A 21257-nucleotide genomic window follows, 5' to 3' on the forward strand; every position below is an offset into this window, starting at 1 on the left:
CAACAGAGTGAGACCCTGTCTATCAAACAATAAATAAGAAATTTGAACCTGGCTGGGCATGGTGGCTCACACCTGTAATCCCAGCACTTTGGGAGGCCAAGGCAGGTGGATCACCTGAGGTCCGAAGTTTGAGACCAGCCTGGCCAACATGGTGAAACCCTGTCTTTAGTAAAAATACCAAAAAAAAAAATTAGCTGGGCATAGTGGTAAGATTGTAGTCCCGGCTACTTAGAATCACTGAACCAGGGAGGCAGAGATTGCAGTGAGCTGAGATTGTGCCACTGTACTCCAGCCTGGGCAACAGAGCAAGATGCCATCTCAAAGAAAAAGAAAGTTGTGTCCTTAGGTCTGTTTTTTTTTTTTTTTTCTATCAATTACTTGTTCGGGAATTCAGATTATCAGAAAATTAAGAAGTCCAGGCCGGGTGTGGTGGCTCACCCCTGTAATCCTAGCATTTTGGGAGGCCAAGATAGACGGATTACCTGAGGTCAGGGGTTCAAGACAGCCTGGCCAACATGGTGAAACCCCATCTACTAAAAACACAAAAAGTTAGCTGGCGCAGTCGTGTGCAACTGTAATCCCAGGAGGCGGAGGTTTTGGTGAGCCAAGATCATGCCACTGCACTCCAACCTGGGCCACAGAGTGAGACTTAGTCTCAAAAAAATAAAAAAAAGTCCCAAACTCCCAAACTGGTATCTGAAGTTCTCTGCTTCTCTAGTCTCTATTTTTATTTATTTATTTTTGAGATGGAGTCTCGCTGTGTCACCAGGCTGGAGTGCAGATCTCGGCTCACTGCAACCTCTGCCTTCCGGATTCAAGGGATTCTTCTGCCTCAGTCTCTCGAGTAGCTGGGACTACAGGTGCATGCCACCATGCCTGGCTAATTGTTGTATTATTAGTAGAGATGGGGTTTCACCATATTGGCCAGGCTGGTCTTGAACTCCTGACCTCATGATCCGTCTGCCTCAGCCTCCTAACGTGCTGGGATTACAGGCTGAGCAATCGCCCCCGACCTAGGATCAAGTTTTTATATTCCTAGAAGGTTCTAGGTAAGTCCATTCTACCTGAATCACTGCAGAGATTCTGTAGGTCCAGAGAGCCGACATAGTCACTGTACGTCCCAGCCTGGGTATTAGGGAACAGCTCAAGTAATGGCATGGGGGCCTCATTTTGGCTTCGTGGAATGCACCAGCTGTAGGGGCTCAGTTCTTGACCTGAAGCCTAGCTCTACAGCTGAGCTTCTGTAGCTGCATTTTCAAGGGGGCCCTGGAAACAATTCAGGGTTTTTCATGGGATTCCACAGCCCAAAGGAGACTAAGAAGCCCTCTCTAATTCCATCTCCTGTTAAGATGGAAAAACAGAAAACTCAATAGCGTAGATTAAAGAGTTAAGTATTGGTGGGCACCGTGGCTCACCTCAACTAAAAAAATACAAAAATTAGGTCATAGTGGCGTGTGCCTGTAATCCCAGCTACTCAGTAGCTGAGGCAGAAGAATCACTGTGCCTGGGAGGCAGAGGTTGCAGTGAGCTGAGATGGTGCCACTGCACTCATCTGGGTGACAAGAGTGAGACTGTCTCAAGAAAAAAGGAAAAAAAAAACAAAAAAGATATGCATCGAGACTCCTTTCCACCAAGAAACAATTCAATGTTTAGCAAAAGAGCCTTAGGTATAAGTTGAGAATAACAGCACCTGCTTATATAGAACACCCATGTTGCCTGGCTCATGTCACTCAAGAAAAAGTGAGCTAGTTGGTAGGTTTTGTCACAGGGGTCTTCTGTGCCCCCTTGAGTTCTGGGCCTAAAAGTGAGGCTGAGGCTGCAGCTTCTTAAGACGTGAGCAGTTACAACCATACTCCCAGACTGTGAGTCCCATCTGATGCTGCTAGGTGAAGGGGCGGAGCCTTGTAGTGGCTAGCAGAAAATGTTACAAGCTCTCAGCCTTTCTCGAAGCCCTGGGCATATAAAACAGAGCAGGAAGGTCCTTTTACCTTTCACCCCTTTCTTGCCCAGAAAGGAAGGACGCAGAACAGGGGGTCTTTCTTCTGGGCTCTGCTGCCTCTCCAGGCCCTCCCCTGCATTAGACACTACAAGACACGGATAGCAGACTCCCCCTTAAATAGCTGTTTATTGGCAGTGTGCTGGAAAGGGCGATGGAGTTAGCATTCACAGACGACACCACACACCACTGTCACAAGGGAGGCAAGAGCATGGGCAAGCCAGCCTGGAGCCCCGGAGTAGGAGGCCCCCTCTTCAAGACAGTGTGGGAGGGAGCGGGGCCTGGAGTGTTGGGGGCAGCCTGGGAACACCTCCGCTTAGTAGGCGTGGTTAGAGATGAAGAGGGACTCGCTGGCAGCAGCCCCAGCCTGACCGCTTGGGGTGTACTTTCCTTGACAGGCGAGGCTGTTGGCCTAAGCGGGGAGAGGAGTGGAATGAGAAGGGTTCTTCTCCAAGTCCCACCCACCCAGGCACCCAGCCCACCTCCTGCCCACATCCTTACCAGGGCCCGCTTGATGTACTCCTCCTGGGCCGCCTTCTTGTTTTCCTTCTTCCCACCCCAGGCCTTCAGGGCAGAGGCCTGAAGGGCTCGGCCGTAGGAGAAGGTCAGGGCCCAGGGCTTCAGCAGGGGGCACTTGTTGATGGCGTTGAGGTTGATGGATGCCTCCTCCTCGCTCTGGCCTCCAGAAAGGAAGGTGATCCCTGTGGAGCAGAGGCGAGAGGTGGGAGGGGCTGTGGTCAGAGACCCAGGAAGCTGGCAGGAGCTGGTAGAAGCTGCCATGGAAATCTGCCAAATGGGCATAGGGTCATGGGTGGAGCTCATCTACTGCCTACATGTCAAGATGAGAGTGTGGGCCTCACCAGGGACAGCGGGGGGAACCGTGCGTCGCAGCGCCGTGACAGTCGCCATGGCAATCTCCTCGTGAGAAAACTTCTGAGTGCAGGCGTGGCCTGGGGTAACCATGTTGGGCTTCAGCAAGGTGCCTTCCAGGTAGATGTGGTGGTCGCTCAGAGCCTTGTAGACAGCAGCCAGCACCTGGAGCAGAGCAGGGACACAGAGGGGTGGAGGGGAGGACAGGTTAGCCCCAGGGCCCCCGCCCAGCCACCCTGCATTGGTCAGGCAGGCAGTCACCTACCTTCTCGGTCACATACTGACAGCGCTTCAAGTCATGGTCCCCATCAGGGAGGATTTCAGGCTCTACGATGGGCACAATGCCATTCTGTGGAGTGAGGGACAGGGTGGCTGTGAGGCCTCCTAACCTGGAGTCCCACCTACAGCTCCGCACAGCCACTGGCCAAGACCATATCTCAATGATGCTAGGGACTCAGGCTGCAAAGCCTTCAGCAGATTACAGGAGACAGCCACCTCTACCTCCTCAGATCCACTCACAATCCCTCCTCGGCCTCTGCCTCACACAGCCCTTGAGTGTCCTCTATAGGCCAAGGCTGATGCTTGCTTGGGAGAGGCAGGCACCATGGTGGGTGGCTGGCCAGTTAGTGACACTGGAACCAAGTAAGGTGGGAGGAGGCCTACTGGGGACCTGCAGGCCCACCTGCTGACAGATGCTGGCGTAACGGGCCAGGACGTTGGCATTTTCCATGATGGCGAGGGCTGAGGGGGTGTGCTCCCCAATCTTCAGCACACAACGCCACTTGGCGAAGTCAGCGCCATCCTTCTTGTACTGGGCACAGCGCTCAGACAGCCCATCCAGCCCTAGGAGAAGATGGAGGAGTCAAAGCGCGGTGGGGAGGGGCATGTGGTTTCCACTCCTCCCTGCACCCAAACCTGCTTGGGTTGGGTTTGTAGAACAGTCAGCCAAATAGTTCTCACCTTGGGTGGTGGTCTCACCGTTTGTCCCTGCCAGGGGGACCACGCCCTTGTCTACCTGTTGGGGTTCAGGGGAACAACATTAAGACACAAGAAATGACCTCTAGCACCCTTTCCACTGTCACCCAGGACGGAGTACAGTGGTGGGATCTCAGCTCAGTGACGCCTCCACTTTCAAGGGATCCTCCCGCCTCAGCCTCCCAAGTAGCTGGGATAGGCGTGTACCCCTTTCCTCTTTAATCCCAATCTTCCCCCAAATGTACTTAATCTCTTAAACTGCATCTCAGGGCTTACACATATTTTCACTTAGTTACGGTAACCAATCCTCTGAGACAGGATACACTGGGATGTTACTTGACAACAAATGTTGACTGAATTTGATATCAGGAGACGGGGGCTCTGCCACTTACTAATTCTGTGAGCAAAACACTTCACTTCCCTGAGCTTCTGAGACTTTCATCTGTAAAGCAGGAATAATACTGTTCTCTTAGAATCATGAGGATGGGGCGGGTGCAGCAGCTCACGCTTGTAACCTCAGCACTTGGGGTGGCTAAGGTGGGCGGATCAACTTAAGTCAGGAGTCCGAGACCAGCCTGACCAACATGGAAAAACTCTGTCTCTACTAAAAGTGAAAAATTAGCCGGGTGTGGTGATGCATGCCTGTGATCCCAGCTACTCGGGAGGCTGAGGCAGGAGAATCGCTTCAACCCGGGAGGTGGAGGTTGCAGTGAGCCAAGATTGCCCCATTGCACTCCAGCCTAGGCAACAAGAGCAAAACTCCGTCTCAAAAAAAAGAAAAAAAGGATTGTGAGGACTAAAAATGCCGAGTAAATGCCCTAAGCCTGAAGCAGGATCCCTGCAAGTTCCTAAGCCTCCAACCCAGCATTCATCCCCTGCCTCACTAACCTGGATTTCCTTCCTTCACCTCCAGCTCAAACCTCACATCCTGAGGCCCTGCCCCTCACCTTGATGCCCACAACACCGCCCTTGGATTTGATAACTTGGGGGAAGGGACGTCCATCATCCGCCTTCTGGTAGAGTGTCTCGTGGAAGAGGATGACGCCCCCGATGCAGGGGTTCACCCGGTCATCAGCTGTCAGCAGCAGCTGACGGTAGAAGCGCCGGTTCTCCTCGGTGTTCTCAGTGCCAATGGACTGCAGCCGCTTGGCAATGCTCCCTGGGAGGACGTGTCACGTGGGAATTAGGGGATCAGCCTGCCACTCCCAACCCTGCACCCTCCACCCATTCTGTCTCCTGCCCGCACCAGTGGACTCATCTGCAGCCAGGATGCCCTTGCCCGGGGCCACGATGCGATGAGCGATGTCAGACAGCTCCTTCTTCTGCTCCGGGGTCAGCGCTGGATATTGGTAGGGCATGGTGCTGGTGGTAGCAAGTTTCTGGGTACAAGAAACAGAGGGAGAGGATTGGTTAGCTGGGCCTTCTCATGATCTCCCAATGAGCAAGGCCCCTCGCCTGGAGGTCAGGGCAAATATTCCCTACCTCCCCTGCCCCACACCCAGTAGGCCCTGGGGGCACTGCTGGTCCTCAACTCTCCCAAACGCCCGACTTCCCTATGCTAGGCCTGCCCCTGTACCTTTCCTAACTCTGTCTGGTGCTGGGTGTTGCCCAGCTGAGGGTGGAGTTGCCCACTGGCAACTGGGGGAAAGGAAAAGGCCATAGCCATGGACAGGTGGGTCATGTTGAAGCTGGACCCTTCTGGCTTGCGCCTTGCCATGGGGTCACCTTGCCTGAAAACAAAACCGAACCGGAGTATTTTAGAATGTAAAGGTCGTGAATCGAGCAGAGGGCCCAACACCCTCGTGGGAAAGGGCCCAGATAAGGAAAAGGTCTGTGCTTCAAGCCACACAGCAACCCCGGAGCCAGATCTGAGATTAACCCAGCTCTTCTGACTGCCACTGGGGCGTTCCTTCCAATCCACCCAAGATCCCAGGGCTGGCCTGGGCTCCAACTCTTCAAGGACATCCCAAGGTCAGGGTTTTCCCCACAAGGGAGGGGGCGGGTGGTAGGAAACGGGTATTAGGAGAAAGATAAGAGAGCAAAGAGAAGCCCAGGCAAGGGCCCCACAAGTCCTAGCCTGAGGCGAGGAGAGGAAAGCGGTAAGCTTTGCCGTGGTCACTTCCTACGGGGCAGAGGGGCGAGCGCCCCATCCCTTTCAAGAAAAATGCTCCCGTCGCTTCGCAAGGCTGTAGCTGTTCCGGGCTCAGAATCAAGGTCGCCCAATAAGGAAAGACGAAAAGTGTTAATGGGGCATCAAGCGCCACCGAGGGGTTTCCCCTCCTCGCGAGGGGCGCCCAGTTCCGCAGGGCAGGAACCAACCTCCCGCTTGTGAGAACCCTGGGGGTGTACATGGGCCGGCCCTCACCCCTCACTGCCTCTTAGGATCCCCGCCGAGACTAAGGGGCCCTAATCCTTTGCCACAGGGGTCCCTGCAAGAAAAGGGGAGGGGAATGGTCCTCCATCTCGTCTGGCTTCCTCCCCCGCCATGACTCAGCGCATGCAGCGGCTGCATTGCGCAGTTAGGTGACCTCAGGGTGGAGGGGCCGGGGAGCCTGTGTGTGGCCGGTAGTGGGGAGACGCTGGCATGGGGTGAGAAGGGGGCTCCACGCGGACGCCCAACCCGCCACTGCCCTCAAGATCCTTCTCCACGGTCCCTGGTCCCCGCACGTTAAGAGGGGGGCTCACCTGGCACAGGAGAGGGGCGAGTGTGCGGGATCTGGCGGCGGAGGACGGCAGGCTGGCGAGTGGACTCAGGGGGCGAACGCGGCACTCGTCACCAAGACCCTTTCTGCGGCGCGTTCCGAGAGGAACGCAGCCGAATCAGCCTCGGAGGGGGCGGCGCAAGGGGCGGGCAGGAGGAAGGCGGCGCTCGGCCTTTTAAAGGCACCACTCCGCCCTCCACCGAGCTTTTTCCTTTGCGGGGAGCGGGCGGCATCCAATTGCAAGCGAGGGAGTGGGCGACGGGCCGCCTCCGAGAGGCGCAGCCCAGAGGCCGCGCTAGGGAGAGGACGGGCGGTGAGAACACGATTCCTCCCCCGCCCCCCCTCGGACGTGACTCGGGCCGCATCCCGCGGGTCGCCAGGGCCCTCCCCTCCGCTCCTCTTCCCCCGCCTGGCGCGCTCTTGGGCGCCGTGACTCAGCCAGAATATTAGCACCGGAGGAGGGGGGGACGGGAAGGTTGGGGATGCGGATGGAAGAGTCGAAAACGAAGGAGGCTGGGCTTGGCCTCCCAGGCCCAGCCCGCGGCCTGGGGCAGCCGCAGCTTCCGGCCTGCGCGGCTGCGGCGCGTTTCACCACCGGGGCCGCACAGCGCAGTCGCGCGTCGGCCTGCCTCGCCCGCGGCCTGGGCCGTGCAGGACGCGGAGCCGATCCCCCGTCCCTAGCCCAGGCGTAAGAGAGGCGGAGGAAAGGGCGGAGAGAGAATACGCGGAAGCGCGAGAGGGCGGCGGGGCTGGCGCGGCGCGGAGCGGAGGCTAGGCCTCCCCTGTGCGGGCTCCCAGCAGACGGAGCGGGCTGGGTCGCGCATGCGCGCGCGCTCTCCACCCGGGCGGTCATAGCCAGGCGGGCACCCTGCGCCACCGAAAACCAGACTGCGCTGCTATGCACCGGCCGCTGCTCGGCCTCGGGCATGCGGGGCCGCGGGGCCACAGTCCCTGCCAAACGTCTTCCTTGGACCTGACTTCCTTCTCCAGAATAAAATCCGTCCCCGAGCTGTTATGCTTTCTGAGCCCCCAACTCCTACCGTCCAAGTCTCCCACTCCTCACCCACACCCATTAGGACCCTGTCGGCCCAACCCCACCCCCACCCCGGCCCAGTCCTGCGAGGGGCCCACCTGCGGCGAGGCTGAAGAAGCCGGCAGAGCCTGGTCAGCAGCGAGTGAGCCAGGGGTGCCCGATCTGGGTTATAAGGCGGCTCCTGCCCGCCCTGCACCAGTGTCCCCGACCTTCTCCGATGACCTCTGCCCTTTTCCCGCCACAGATCCTCTGGCAGGAACCTATATTTAGGGAAACCTGAAGCCCCTGACATTCACACCAGCGTGGGGCCCGGCCTGGGGGAAGGGGGAGGAAGGCTTGGGTCTGCCCTATTGACGGGGAAGGAGCCCCTGCCCACTCACCGGTGCTTCAAAGGAAATATCTTCCTTGGAAATCCAGACAGAGGCCCTTGGTTGTCAAGATAAATAAATCTCTGGCCAGGGATCTGTCGGAGGGAAAGGGGTGAGGGAACTCGGATCACGTGGCCTCCCTGCCACCCTCCCTGGCTCCTTCTCTAATCTCCCTCCTCCCCTGACTCCCTGCAGTGATGGTGGCTGTAGTGATTCTCTGGAGCCTTGGGTTTGTTTGTTTTTTTTTTTTTTTTAAAGGAGAGCAGATACTGGCACTACACTCACCTCCTAAAATAACAGTCCGTGGACGGAGCGTGGTTGGGGCACCCCTGAGTACCCGGTACTCAAGGCCCAGGCTCCTCCTATAACACTGTGTGGTGAGCAGCGCCACCCCCCTGCCCACCTTAAGATAGAATCGTCCATTTGGGTAGGGGAAGGGGAGCCAGGGCACCTGCTGGAGCACTAGCCCCTCTTCTGGCCCTCCAGAGGAGCTGCCGTCCAGCCGGCCAAGAGTCCTGCCCTGCAGGGAGCCAGGCCCTGCACAGCCACTTCCACTTCCCAGGCCTGGGTGCTGGGCAGGCCATTTGTGGTTCCAGTGGCCTGGAGAAAGGTGTCCTGAGGCCCCTCAAGGAGGAGGGCACATGGGCCCTGGGGGCTGGCCGCTCCCCGGAGGGCAGGACACCAGGTCCTCATCGGAGCTTGATCTCGAAGCAGAGACAGTTGAGGCTCTGGCAGTCGGGAAGCTGGCACGTACAGGCACAGTCACAGACTGGGCAGCAGCGGGGGCAGCGAGGTGCCCAGTCCTGAGGGAGGAGAGAGAGGGGTGTGAGGGAAGTGTGATAGGGCCAAGTCTGTTGCTCTCTAAGGAGAGAAGGGAACAGAGAGGCCTGGGAAGTCCCACTTGCCCAGAAGAACAGAGGGTACTGTCCATCATTCCCAGGAACAGCAATTGCCTGTGCTGTTGAAAAATCAGCAGTGAATCCTTGTTCTGAACAACTGAGTTCAGGCGCTAGAAGCAATAATTCGGGGGTTTTCGCCTTCCCATTTTATGGGTGAGGAGACTGAAAGCATGGGACTAGAGAGCAACTGGCCCTGGGTCCCGTGCTAGAATTTGGGCCTCCCGATGTCCAGCTGAAAACATGATTCTGCTACAGTCCCGTGGCCTGTGCAGTTGAGTCGGTAGACAGAGAAAGCACACGTTGTTCTGTCCATCATAAAAATGACTTGTGGGCTTTATGGACTTCCTTGGCATAAGACCAAACTAGAGTCTCATTCATCATTTTCGAGCATCTACTCTGTGCAAGGCACAGACAACATTCATGAATGATTTAAAAAATCTTTCTAGGTTTCTTTGAAATTGGCAATTCACATATTTTTTTTTTTTTTTTTTTTTTTTTTTTTTTTTTTTTTTTTTGAGACGGAGTTTCGCTCTTGTTACCCAGGCTGGAGTGCAGTGGCGCGATCTCGGCTCACTGCAACCTCCGCCTCCTGGGTTCAGGCAATTCTCCTGCCTCAGCCTCCTGAGTAGCTGGGATTACAGGCACGCACCACCATGCCCAGCTAGTTTTTTGTATTTTTAGTAGAGACGGGGTTTCACCATGTTGACCAGGATGGTCTCGATCTCTTGACCTCGTGATCCACCCGCCTCGGCCTCCCAAAGTGCTGGGATTACAGGCTTGAGCCACCGCGCCCGGCCCAGTTCACATATTTTTAAACTTTTTTTTTTTTTGAAACAGGGTCTCACTCTGTTGCCCAGGCTGGAGCCCAGTGGTGCAATCTCAGCTCACTGCAGCCTGTGCCTCCTGGTTCAAGTAATTCTTCTGCCTCAGCCTCCCAAGCAGCTGGAACTACAGGTGTGAGCCACCATGCCCAGCTACTTTTTGTATTTTTACTAGAGATGGGTTTTCACTATGTTGGACAGGCTGGTCTCAAACTCCAGACCTCGGGTGATCCACCCACTTTGGCCTCCCAGGTATGAGCCACTGTGCCCCACCATTTTTTTTTTCTTTTTGAGACGAAATTTCGCTCTTGTTGCCCAGGCTGGAGTACAATGGCTTGATCTCGGCTCAGTGCAACCTCCAACTCCTGGGTTCAAGCAATTCTCCTGCCTCAGCCTCCCGAGTAGCTGGGATTACAGGCATGTGCCACCAAACCTGGCTAATTTTGTTTTTTTAGTAGAGGGGTTTCTCCATGTTGGTCAGGCTGGTCTCGAACTCTCAACCTCAGGTGATCTGTCTGCCTTGGCCTCCCAGAGTACTAGGATTACAGGCGTTAGACACCGCACCCGGCCATATTTTTAAATTAAAAAAAAAAAATTTTTTTTTTTGAGACAAAGTCTTGCTCTGTTGCCCAGGCTGGAGTGCAGTGGCCTTATCATATTTCACTGCAGCCTCCACCTCCCAGGCCTGATTGATCTTCTTACCTCAGCCTCCCGAATAGCTGGGACTATAGGCATGCACCACTATACACGATTAATTTATTTTTATTTTTATTTTTTTAGACAGAGTTTTGTTTTGTCACCCAGGCTGGAGTGCAGTAGCGTGATCTCTGCTCACTGTAACCTCTGCCTCCTGGGACCAAACGAGATTCTCATGCCTCAGCCTCCCGAGTAGCTAGGACTCCAGGCATGAGCCACCACACCTGGCTAATTTTTGTATTTTTAGTAGGGTTTGACCATGTTGACCAGGTTGGTCTCCAACTCCTGACCTCAGGTGATCCACCCACCTCAGCCTCCCGAAGTGCTGGGATTAGAGGCATGAGTCACCCCAATGGACCATTTTTTGTATTTTTGTTTGTTTGTTTTGAGATGGAGTCTCTGTTGCCCAGGCTGGAGTGCAATGGGGCGATCTCGGCTCACTGCAACCTCCGCTCCTGGATTCAAGCCATTCTCCTGTCAGCCTCCCCAGTAGCTGGGATCACAGGCACCTGCCACCACACCCCACTAATTTTTTGCACTTTTTTAGAGATGGGTTTCACCATCTTGGCCAGGTTGATGTTGAATTCCTGACCTCAGGTGATCCGCCCACCTCGGCCTCCCAAAGTGCTGGGATTACAGGTGTGAGCCACCATGCCTGCGCCATTTTTTCTATTTTTTGTAGAGACAGGATTTCACCGTGTTGCCCAGGCTGGTCTCAAACTCCTGGGCTAAACCCATCTTGGTCTCCCAAAATGCTGGGATTACAGGCGTAAGCCACTGCACCCAACCAATTTAATGTTTTCAAAAGAGTTATATCTCTTTTAATTATCAGAATCCTGAGTAATCTCTTACAAAAGAGAAAATGGATGGCTGGGCACAGTGGCTCATGCCAGCACATTAGGAGGCCAGGGCAGGCAGATCACTTCAGGTCAAGAGTTCGAGACCAGCCTGGCCAACATGGCAAAACTCCATCTCTACTAAAAATACAAAAATTAATTGGGTGTGGTGGCACACACTTGTGATCCCAGCTACTCAGGAGCCTGAGGTAGGAGAATCACTTGTGCCCAAGAGGGAGAGGTTGCAGTGAGCCGAGATCGTGCCACTGCACTCCAGCCTGAGCAACAGAACAAGACTCTGCCTCAAAAATAAAGGAAATGGAGGCACAGAGAGGTAAGTGATGGGAATGGAGCTGGGGTGGGGATAGACAGTCATGCCTGTGATCCCTCTCTAGCCCTCTGCCTCCCAGTGCCAGGAATATCAGCCTCTCTCTGGGTGGGCCAGGAGAGGGGCAGGTCATCCCGTGTTCTCCACTGAGCTAGCATGGGACTCATGCTCAGCAGGCATCTGAGATACAGATGAATGCTGAATGAATGGACGAATCTAAGCATATCATTTGTCCTCTTTAGGCAAAGAAGAAAGAAGAGGGCTTCTCAGCTCCTGGGGGAGACAAGGACTGTCTTGTGGGGAATAGGAACAGCATGTCCTTAGAGATGGGAAGAACTGGTCTATCCAGCGCACTGCTGTCCAGCCCTAGGACAGGATGGCCTGCAGCTGCCTTAGGCATGGCTGGAGTCAGGCCAAGGCTGAAGTGGGACACACCCAGGATGGCTGTGTGACAGAAGACTGGCTCCTTGAGGCCAGAGGCAGTGACAGTCACAGTTGTATAATTCAATCAGAAACTTGGCCAAGCCAGGAATAGGGGAATGACCTTTCCAACAGCTGAGGTTTCGGGGTGCAGTGTCAGATGGCTGGTGAGATCATGTATCACCAGAGGCTGCAGTGAGGGGAGGGGACCTGCCACCTGCAGGGACAGGGGTCTGAATTGGGTTGTGCAACTGTCTAGAGAACTCCCTCCCTGGGGTAGGCTGGAAGTGTCATGGTGGAAAGGAGAGAGAGAAGTGATTTTCTTGTGTCTGATGAGGGTGTGGTTTGGGGTGTCTCTAGGGACTCCCAATCTGGGGATGAAATTGCCTCTGTGGGTTTTTGAAGGACCACACCGCCGTTCTGTGCACAGAACCCGTGGTTGAGAGAGGCTCTGCTGCCATTACCTCAGAAAAGAGGGTATTAAAAGCATTACTTGGCTCTCTCCCTTGGAAGGGTTTAGATCTTGTCATTAATCACTGGCTAATGGATTTCTCAACTGTTACAAGCAGCCATGTGGCTTCTGGAAGGAATCTGCTGTTTAAGTACATTAAACAAGGACTCCGCAGGACTGTTAACCCTTGTGTCTCTCAGGCTTTCAGGAGAGTTTTTCACTTGAATTTTTTCCTGTTGACTCTGACAGCTGGTCATCATCTCTATTGGTTAAAGCTTGGGCCCTAGAGTCAGTAAGGCCTGGGTTTGAATCTCAGCTTGGCTAATTCATGTTTTCCTCAGTTTCCTCATTTCTGAAACAAATATAACACCTAAGGCTGGGTGTGGTGGCTCACACCTATAATCCCGGCACTTTGGGAGGCCAAGGCGGGCGGATCACATGAGGTCAGGAGTTCAAGACCAGCCTGGCCAACATGGTGAAATCCCATCTCTACTAAAAATAAAAATTAAAAAAATAGCTGGGCATGGTGGCGCATGCCTGTGCTTCCAGCTACTTGGGAGGCTGAGGTGGGATACTTGCTTAAACCCGGGAGGTGGAGATTGCAGTGAGCCAAGATTGTTTTACTGCACTCCAGCCTGGGCAACAGAGTGAGACTCCATCTCAAAAGAATAAAATAAAATAAAGTGAACAAATATAACACCTACTTCATAAGCTCATTGTGGGGAATCGGTGGAAAGAACTAAGCATGATGCCTGATATATAGTGAGTGCTGGACGAAAGAGAGCTGTTCTTGGCTGGGCTCTGTGGCTCATACCTTTAATCCCAGCACTTTGGGAGGCCAAGGCAGGCAGATCACCTGAGGTCAGGAGTTCAAGACCAGCCTGGCCAACACGGTGAAACCCTGACTCTATTAAAATTACAAAAATTAGCTGGGCATGGTGGCGGTCGCCTGTAGTCCCAGCTACTAGGGAGGCTGAGTCAGGAGAATCACTTGAACCCGGGAGGTGGAGGTTGCATGAGCCAAGATCGCACCACTGCACTCCAGCCTGGGCGACGGAGGGAGACCCAGTTTGAAAAAAAAAAAAGGAAAGAGAGCTATTCTTGTCATCATAGCTTCTTCCCCTAGCAGTGCTTCTTACCCTGGTGTGCATGAGAATCATGTGAGAACTTGTGAAAGATTCACAAACTATAGCCCTGTCCCAGACCTGAGTGTGGGGCCTGGATGTCTGGCTTTCAAGTCTCATACCTGCTTCTGACTGCACGCAGAGCTGAGCAACCACTGCTCCATAGCACGTCATTTCTCACCCTCTGTTGTAATGGCCTAGTTACTTCCTTCTCTCTTTCAATCACCAGAACGGAAGCCCTGCAAGGCTGGGGACCTTATTTATCTTGTTTCTGCTGAGCCCCTAGAGCCCTAGATAGTGACTACAGTAACTTCATAAATCTTTGGTGAGTGAGTGAATGAGTCAGTGAATGAATGAAAGAGATCCTAGCAACATGCCCGTGAAAGAAGCAGAGCAGGCAGGTTTCTCCCTCAGTAAGAAACCTGGGTTTGTGATCCGGCTGGTCCAGCCATCTAACCTCCAAGTCGCTCCAGCCTCTGTAAGCCTCAGTGTCTACAGCTGCAAAATGGCACAAGAGATTTGTAACCTTGGACAGGCGCGGTGGCTCACGCCTATAATCCCAGCACTTCGGGAGGCTGAGGTGGGCGGATCAAGAGGTCAGGAGATGGAGACTATCCTGGCTAACACATTGAAACCCGGTCTCTACTAAAAATACAAAAAATTAGCCAGGCGTGGTGGCGTGTGCCTGTAATACCAGTTGCTCGGGAGGCTGAGCCAGGAGAATCGCTTGAACCCAGGAGGCGGAGGTTGCAATGAGCTGAGATCGGGCCGCTGCACTCACTCCAGCCTGGGTGACAAAGCAAGACTCCATCTCAAAAAAAAAAAAAAAAAAGAAGGGAAAAGAAAAAAGAGATTTCTAACCTTCCTGGCTTACAAGGAAACTGAAGAAGGAGGGACTTTTTTTTTTTTTTTTTTCAAAGACGGGGTTTCACCATGTCGGTCAGGCTGCTCTTGAACTCCCGACCTCAGGTGATCCGCCCACCTTGGCCTCCAAAGTGCTCGGATTACAGGCGTGAGCCACCAGGCCGGCCAGAAGGAGGGACTTTAACGTACTTTGTGGAAAGACACCTCAAGGACAGAAAGAACCTGCCCCGCCCTCCACCATGCTAAATCCCTTCCTAGTTCCAGCAGAAACCAGAGAGGATCAGGCCCTGACAGCTCCAGGTTTGAAAGTTCCTGCAGCCCTCTGTGGGGAAGGTAGGAGGGCCCAGTCCATCCTTACAGTGCACCTCACCCATCCTCCCTCCCAATAAGGAGATGAGTCTCTGGGTATTCACTTCAAGTAGACAGAGAGGGTACGGGGCGGCATCCTTTGGACAGCAGGCCAGAATTCATTTTGTAACAGAGCACCTCCTATAACACGGGAGGTTATATAACCCAAGGTCTCCCCCTTTTTCCCTTCTGCCCCTCAGCCCCAGCCCTGGGACCCCTCTCCTGGCTGCCCCTGGGAAACCAGAAGCTGATTATCTGAAAAAGCGCTCCTTGCCCCACAGTTTACTTCAAAACTCAGAACATGCCAGGGATTAGCACCAATCACCGTGAGCCCAAGTTATGAATTTGCTCTTTTATTCTCCCCTTCCATCCTAGGGAAGGAAGGTCACCACTCCAAGGGCAGGCGCTTTGGTGAATCTCTGAGCCCAAAATAATCATTCCCCAGGAAGGCGGTCGATTACATTTAACATCTTTAAACCCACAAATGCAAAAAGGCCTGTTTTCTGCAAGCCAGGCTTCTCCCCTGAGGATTCTACTTCAGCTGACACTGTGGAGCTATTTGCAATGCAGGGCTGTCCTGTGTAACACTGGAGAAGCCATAAACTTCCTGCTGCTGGAGGACAGTAACACTTATGTGTCTCCACGCACAGGCATGGATAGGTGGCCAAGTGTGATGTCAAGTTAAAAAGGGCAAGTAGAGGCTGGGCACGGTGGCTCATGCCTGTAATCCCAGCACTTTTGGGAGACTGAGGCGGGTGAATTACAAGGTCAGGAGTTCAAGACCAGCCTGGCCAAGATGGTGAAACCCCGTCTCTACTGAAAATACAAAAATTAGCCAGGCGTGGTGGCAGGTGTCTGTTAATCCCAGCTACTCGGGAGGCTGAGGCAGAGAATCACTTGAACCCAGGAAGCAGAGGTTGCAGTGAGCAGAAATCGTGCCACAGCACTCCAGCTGGGCAACAGAGGGAGACTCTGTCTCAAAAAAAAAAAGGCAAATAGAGGCTGGGCACAGTGGCTTATGCTTGTAATCCCAGGACTTTGGGAGGCTGAGGATGGGGGAATCACTTGAGCCCAAGGGTTCAACACCAGCCTGGGCAACATCATAAAACCCTGTCTCTTCGAAAGATATAAAAATTAGCTGGGTGTGGTGGCATACACCTGTAGTCTCAGATACTTGGGAGGCTGAGGTGGGAGGATTGCTTTAGTCCAAAAGGTAGAGGCTGCAGTGAGCTATGATTGTACTACTGCACTCCAGCCTGGGTGACAGAGCAAGATCCTGTCTCAAAAAAGGCGGGGGATGGGAGGACAGTAGCATGTATGATGAAATAACCTATGGGATACAACCCCATTTTTGCCAAATAATAGTAAAATACAGCAGTGATAGTACTGTATATTAGTATATGAGAGATACATATAAAACAGCAACTTTGGCCGGGCGCGGTGGCTCACGCCTATAATCCCAGCACTTTGGGAGGCCGAGCAGGGTGGATCACGAGGTCAAGAGATCGAGACCATCCTGGTCAACATGGTGAAACCCCGTCTCTGCTAAAAAAATACAAAAAATTAGCTGGGCATGGTGGCACACGCCTGTAATCCCAGCTAGTCAGGAGGCTGAGGCAGGAGAATTGCCTGAACCCAGGAGGTGGAGGTTGCAGTGAGCCGAGATTGCGCCATTGCACTCCAGCCTGGGTAACAAGAGTGAAACTCTGTCTCAAAAAAAAAAAACAGCAACTTTGGGTTAGAGAGCTGGTTTGTACAGTGATTGGTAATTTTCATGTATTTCTATATGTATACTTTGTAAATAATACTTTTTTTTTTTTTTTTTTTTTTGAAATGGAGTTTCGCTCTTGTTACCCAGGCTGGAGTGCAATAGCGCGATCTCGGCTCACCGCAACCTCCGCCTCCTGGGTTCAGGCAATTCTCCTGCCTCAGCCTCCTGAGTAGCTGGGATTACAGGCACGCGCCACCATGCCCAGCTAATTTTTTGTATTTTTAGTAGAGATGGGGTTTCACCATGTTGACCAGGATGGTCTCGATCTCTTGACCTTGTGATCCACCCACCTCGGCCTCCCAAAGTGCTGGGATTATAGGCGTGAGCCACCGCGCCCGGCAATAATACTTTTTGTAATCAGAAAAAACATATAGGTTTTAAAAGATACCCAGCTCTTGCCGGGTGCAGTGGCTCATGCCTGTAATCTCAGCACTTTGGGAGGCCCAGATGGGCGGATCACCTGAGGTCAGGAGTTCAAGACCAGCCATGGCCAACATGGTGAAACCCCTGTCTCTACTAAAAATATAAAAATTAGCCAGATGTGGTGGTGGGCACCTGTAATCCCAGCTACTTGGGAAGCTGAGGCAGGAGAATTGCTTGAACCTGGGAGGCGGAGGTTGCAGTGAGCTGAGATCGCACCATTGCATTCCAGCCTGGGCAAAAGTGAGACTCCATCTCAAAAAAAAAAAAAAAAAAAAGAGAGACCCTTAGGCCAGGCAGGGTTGCTCACACCTGTAATCCCAGCACTTTGGGAGGCCAAGGTGGGCAGATCATGAGGTCAGGAGTTCGAGACCAGCCTGACCAATATGGTGAAACCCCACGTCTACTAAAAATACAAAAATTAGCTGGGTGTAGTGGCATGCACCTGTAATCCCAGCTACTCAGGAGGCTGAAGCAGGAGACTTGCTTGAATCGGGGAGGTGGAGGTTGCAGTGAGCCGAGCTCATACCATTGTATTCCAGCCTGGGTAACAAGAGCAAAACTCTGTCTCAGAAAAAAAAAAAAAAAACCAGCTCTCCAGGAGTTCGAGGCTGCAGTGAGCTATGATTGTGCCACTGCACTCTAGCCTGGGTGACAGACCAAGACTCTGTCTCTAAAAACAAACAAAAATCCATGGCCGGGCATGGTGACTCACGCCTGTAATCCCAGCACTTTGGGAGGCCAAGGCGGGTGGATCATTTGAGGTCAGGAATTCAAGACCAGCCTGGCAAACATGGTGAAACCTCATGTCTACTAAAAATACAAAAATTAGCTGGGCAGTAGTGGTGCACGCCTACTCAGGAGGCTGAGGCAGGAGAATTGCTTGAGCCTGGGAGGCAGAGGTTGCGATGAGCCCAGATCTCACCACTGCACTCCAGCTTGGGTGAGAGTGAGATCTTGTTTCAAAACAACAATAACAACAAAAAACAAAAAACTCGGCTGGACACAGTGGCTCACGTCTGTAATCCCAGCACTTTGGGGAGGCCAAGGTGGGTGGATCACCTGAGGTCAGGAGTTCGAGACCAACCTGACCAAAAAGATGAAACCCCATTTTTTTTTTTTTTTTTTTTTTTTGAGACGGAGTTTTGCTCTTGTTACCCAGGCTGGAGTGCAATGGCGCGATCTCGGCTCACCGCAACCTCCACCTCCTGGGTTCAGGCAGTTCTCCTGCCTCAGCCTCCTGAGTAGCTGGGATTACAGGCGCTCACCACCATGCCCAGCTAATTTTTGTATTTTTAGTAGAGACGGGGTTTCACCTTGTTGACCAGGATGGTCTCGATCTCTTGACCTCGTTATCCACCCGCCTCGGCCTCCCAAAGTGCTGGGATTATAGGCATGAGCCACTGCGCCAGGCTGAAACCCCATCTTAAAAACAAAAACAAACAAAAAAAACCAGCTCTGGAGGGAGGAAAGTAAGGACAAAAACAACAACTCGGTTCTCAGTGTTGCTGGGAAAAATGTCAGTAAAAAGGCCCTATACCTGGAATATCGTTCATTTGGTGAACAGGAAGGAGCTGTGTGAGCTGTTTTGCATTCAGCTCCCATTTTTAGAAGTGCTGGTTATGTGTTCTACATGTTCCACACATCACCTTTCTCCGGCTGGCATGCTATTTTCTTTTCTTCAAGGAGCTTTCATCACCAGACATTGTCTGATAGATTGATTTTACCCGGCTCCATGTGATTCATACCCCGGAATAGTGCCTGGCCTAGAGGTGCTCAGCAATATTGTTGAGCAAAAACATGAATGTACAAATAATACCTAGATCAGACTCAGCGGGGCAGTGGGTAGGAATGGAACTCACAGCTCCGGTGGGCTGGGGGCAGCAGGCATCCAGGAACTGGGCCGGGCTAGGCAGAGGAAAGTCGCAGACTTCGGCACAGGTCCAGCAGCAGTCTGGGGGCCCGGAGGCACCTTGCTTCCTGCAGGGGGAGCTACCGTCCACACAGCAGCCCTGGGCCTAGATCACAGGGTTCAGGATATGGGCCAGGCAGCAGGTAGTGACAGCCAAGGCAGCTTTCCCGAGGGGGCAGGAGAAGGTTTGGCTGGGGATGGGAGAGGAGGGACCCCTAGTACCACAAAAGGGATAAATGCGAGGACTTAATGGCAAGTGTCTCAGGGTAAGAGCCTGCAGATGAAGGGACAGGTTACCAGGATTCCTCTTCCCCAGAGCCCACCCTTTATCCACAACCAGACCCCTCACCAGCAGGCAGTGCCTAGTCAGCAGCACTAGACCCAGCAGCAACAAATAGATGCCCACAGCGATGAAGACGATGGCAGGGATGGGGAGCAGCAGGGGAGGGCTGCTGACGGGAGCCGGGGTTGGATTCCACGGGCTAGAGGAGGCCTGGACGAGCACAGGAGGAAGGGGTGACAAGGAAGTGGAGAGGGGCTGCAGGAATACCATGAGGGACACGGAGGTGGTTGGGAGAGGAAGGGCCACCAGATGGTGGGGAGAGCATCAATAGGACTACACCCTGACTCACTATCTTGTACCCCAAGCCTGCCTTATTCCCTGTCATCCCCAGTTCCTTCCAGAATGCCTCTGCAAAGAGATCTCTTGTCTCTGAGTCCCCTGCCACTCCCTGACCATCCCTCAGCCCACATTACTGGCCCCTCTCATCCAATTCTGCCCCTTTCCACCCCAGGTGTCCTTGTGTATCCCTCCCTCCCTTACAATCCATCAATGGCTCCCAGTGACTCACTTAAAACTTCTTCTTTTATATATGCATTTATTTATTTTATTATTATTATTTTTGAGACGGAGTCTTGCTCTGTGGCCCAGGCTGGAGTACAGTGGGGCAATCTTGGCTCACTGCAACCTCCGCCTCCTAGGTTCTCCTGCTTCAGCCTCCAGAGTAGCTGGGATTACAGACTCGTGCCACTATGCCCAGCTAATTTTTATATTTTCAGTAGAGAGGGGCTTTCGCCATGTTGGCCAGGCTGCTCTTGAACTCCAGACCTCAGGTGATCCGCCCGCCTTGGCCCCTCAAAGTGCTGGGATTCTCGGCATGAGCCACTACACTTGGCCAATTTTTTTTAGAGGCAGTGTCTCAGTCGCCCAGGTTGGAGTGCAGCTGCATGATCATGGTTCGATGCAGCCTGGAGTCCCTGGGCTTAAACGATCCTCCCACCTCAGCCTCCTCAGAAGCTGGGATTACAGGCGACAGCCACCACACCTGGCACTTAAAATTTATGTCAGTGACAAAATTCCAAATTTAGCCCTGCCTATCTCTCTCCCTCCCCTCTTCCAACCACACGATAGCCCTAGCGGTTCCCCGAATGCTGCAGCCTCCCTCTCACCCCAAGGCTGTTTCCTCTGCCGGAAATGCCTTTTCTCCTGGATTACTTGGTGAACTCCTTATCTTGGCCAAGAATACCAGAAATGTGCCCTCCCGTGGGAAGTCCATTCCTGGCACTCTTCCTCACAGCTCTTGTCCTGAGCTGGCAGGGTGCAGACTGTGTTGGGTAGAAGCCCCCTCCCCAGTCCGTGATGGAAGGTAGGCCCAGTTGGGGTAAAGACGGGGCGCTGAGGGGACCCAGAGAGGGGAAGGGGCCCGGACTTACGTCCATGGAGCAGGGCAGGGCCAGTCAGTCCGGGAGCTGCAGAGAAGGGAAGGTTCTGGGTCTCAGAGGCTGAAAGGGGCCGTTAGACCGGGGTGCCCACCCTCTTCCCCTTTCCTGTTTGGGGAAACTGAGGCCATCGCTGGGCCGGAAGGTGGGATTTGGGAAGGGGACTGGGGAGCCGGGGATCAGAGGCGGCGCTTTCCTCGCAGGCACCAGCGCGCCGAAGCCACTCTCCTCCTCGGTCCCCACACCTCGGGCTTCCCCTGTCGGTCGGTCCCCACCACCTGCACCCTCGGGCCGCGGGCAATCACGGATTCCGCGCCGAGCTGGGTCCAATCGGCCGAGGCGCCGGCTCCACCCAGAAGCCGTTCGCGGCATCCCGCTGTCGCCATGGAGACCAGAGTGGTGTTTTTTACGGCGGCCGCCGAGGCCCATACTCCCTCCACACGCCTCGCGGTTCCCGCCTGAGCTTCCGTGGCCACCGGGTCTGCGCCGCCGCGGCCCTAAGGGCCTTCTCGCGGGGACCGAAGGGGAAGAACGAATCCCGCCGTCGCCAGCCCGGGTCGGATCCTCATCAGATGCTGGACGTTAGAGGAGGCACTGGGTTCTGGGGCGCCGCAGAGGATTGAACCCCGAGGCTACACTCACTGCTTGGATGTGTCTCTGCCAAGCCACTGCGCGTCGCAGTGTCCCTTCCCTCCTCTGCAAAA

At 53.7% G+C, this 21257-nt stretch overlaps 2 protein-coding genes across 7 annotated transcripts; both read right to left on the reverse strand.

Moving 5' to 3' along the window:
* Positions 1–2106: 2106 nt before the first annotated feature.
* Positions 2107–8174, reverse strand: ALDOA (aldolase, fructose-bisphosphate A). 4 transcript variants are annotated; one of them, XM_012464554.2, is made up of 9 exons: positions 7957–8174; positions 5088–5220; positions 4789–5000; positions 3827–3881; positions 3549–3709; positions 3132–3215; positions 2857–3031; positions 2498–2697; positions 2107–2408 (listed from the first exon to the last, which is right to left on the reverse strand). In XM_012464554.2, exons 2-9 carry the CDS (start codon positions 5197–5199, stop codon positions 2313–2315), a joined length of 1095 nt encoding a protein of 364 aa, XP_012319977.1. In that variant the 5' UTR covers positions 5200–5220; positions 7957–8174; the 3' UTR covers positions 2107–2312. The 4 variants fall into 4 exon arrangements, with proteins under 4 accessions (XP_012319977.1, XP_012319978.1, XP_012319976.1 ...); XM_012464555.2 differs by lacking the exon at positions 7957–8174 and adding an exon at positions 7675–7836; XM_012464553.2 differs by lacking the exon at positions 7957–8174 and adding an exon at positions 6527–6695.
* A 77-nt stretch (positions 8175–8251) lies between these two features.
* Positions 8252–20888, reverse strand: LOC135269046 (uncharacterized). Of its 3 annotated transcripts, XM_064362628.1 has the most exons (5): positions 20832–20888; positions 20548–20583; positions 19184–19327; positions 18785–18940; positions 8252–8747 (listed from the first exon to the last, which is right to left on the reverse strand). In XM_064362628.1, exons 2-5 carry the CDS (start codon positions 20551–20553, stop codon positions 8634–8636), a joined length of 420 nt encoding a protein of 139 aa, XP_064218698.1. In that variant the 5' UTR covers positions 20554–20583; positions 20832–20888; the 3' UTR covers positions 8252–8633. The 3 variants fall into 3 exon arrangements, with proteins under 3 accessions (XP_064218698.1, XP_064218697.1, XP_064218696.1); XM_064362627.1 differs by having other exon boundaries at positions 20548–20850; XM_064362626.1 differs by lacking the exons at positions 20548–20583; positions 20832–20888 and having other exon boundaries at positions 19184–20541.
* Between the last annotated feature and the right edge of the window lie 369 nt (positions 20889–21257).

Source organism: Aotus nancymaae, unplaced genomic scaffold, assembly GCF_030222135.1.
Source record: "Aotus nancymaae isolate 86718 unplaced genomic scaffold, 86718_ANA_hifiasm-v0.15.2.pri h1tg000049l, whole genome shotgun sequence".
Classification (NCBI taxonomy): domain Eukaryota; kingdom Metazoa; phylum Chordata; class Mammalia; order Primates; family Aotidae; genus Aotus; species Aotus nancymaae.

Coding starts and splice junctions, on each gene's coding strand:
- ALDOA (XM_012464554.2), bottom strand. CDS start 5,199: ATGCCCTACCAATATCCAGCGCTGACCCCGGAGCAGAAGAAGGAGCTG. Junction 3,710..3,826: donor CGGTGAGACCACCACCCAAG/GTGAGAACTATT, acceptor ATCTTCTCCTAG/GGCTGGATGGGCTGTCTGAG. Junction 3,216..3,548: donor ACGCCAGCATCTGTCAGCAG/GTGGGCCTGCAG, acceptor CTCACTCCACAG/AATGGCATTGTGCCCATCGT.
- LOC135269046 (XM_064362626.1), bottom strand. CDS start 19,387: ATGGTATTCCTGCAGCCCCTCTCCACTTCCTTGTCACCCCTTCCTCCT. Junction 18,941..19,183: donor TGACTAGGCACTGCCTGCTG/GTGAGGGGTCTG, acceptor CCTGTGATCTAG/GCCCAGGGCTGCTGTGTGGA. Junction 8,748..18,784: donor GCCCCCAGCCCACCGGAGCT/GTGAGTTCCATT, acceptor CTCCTCCCTCAG/GACTGGGCACCTCGCTGCCC.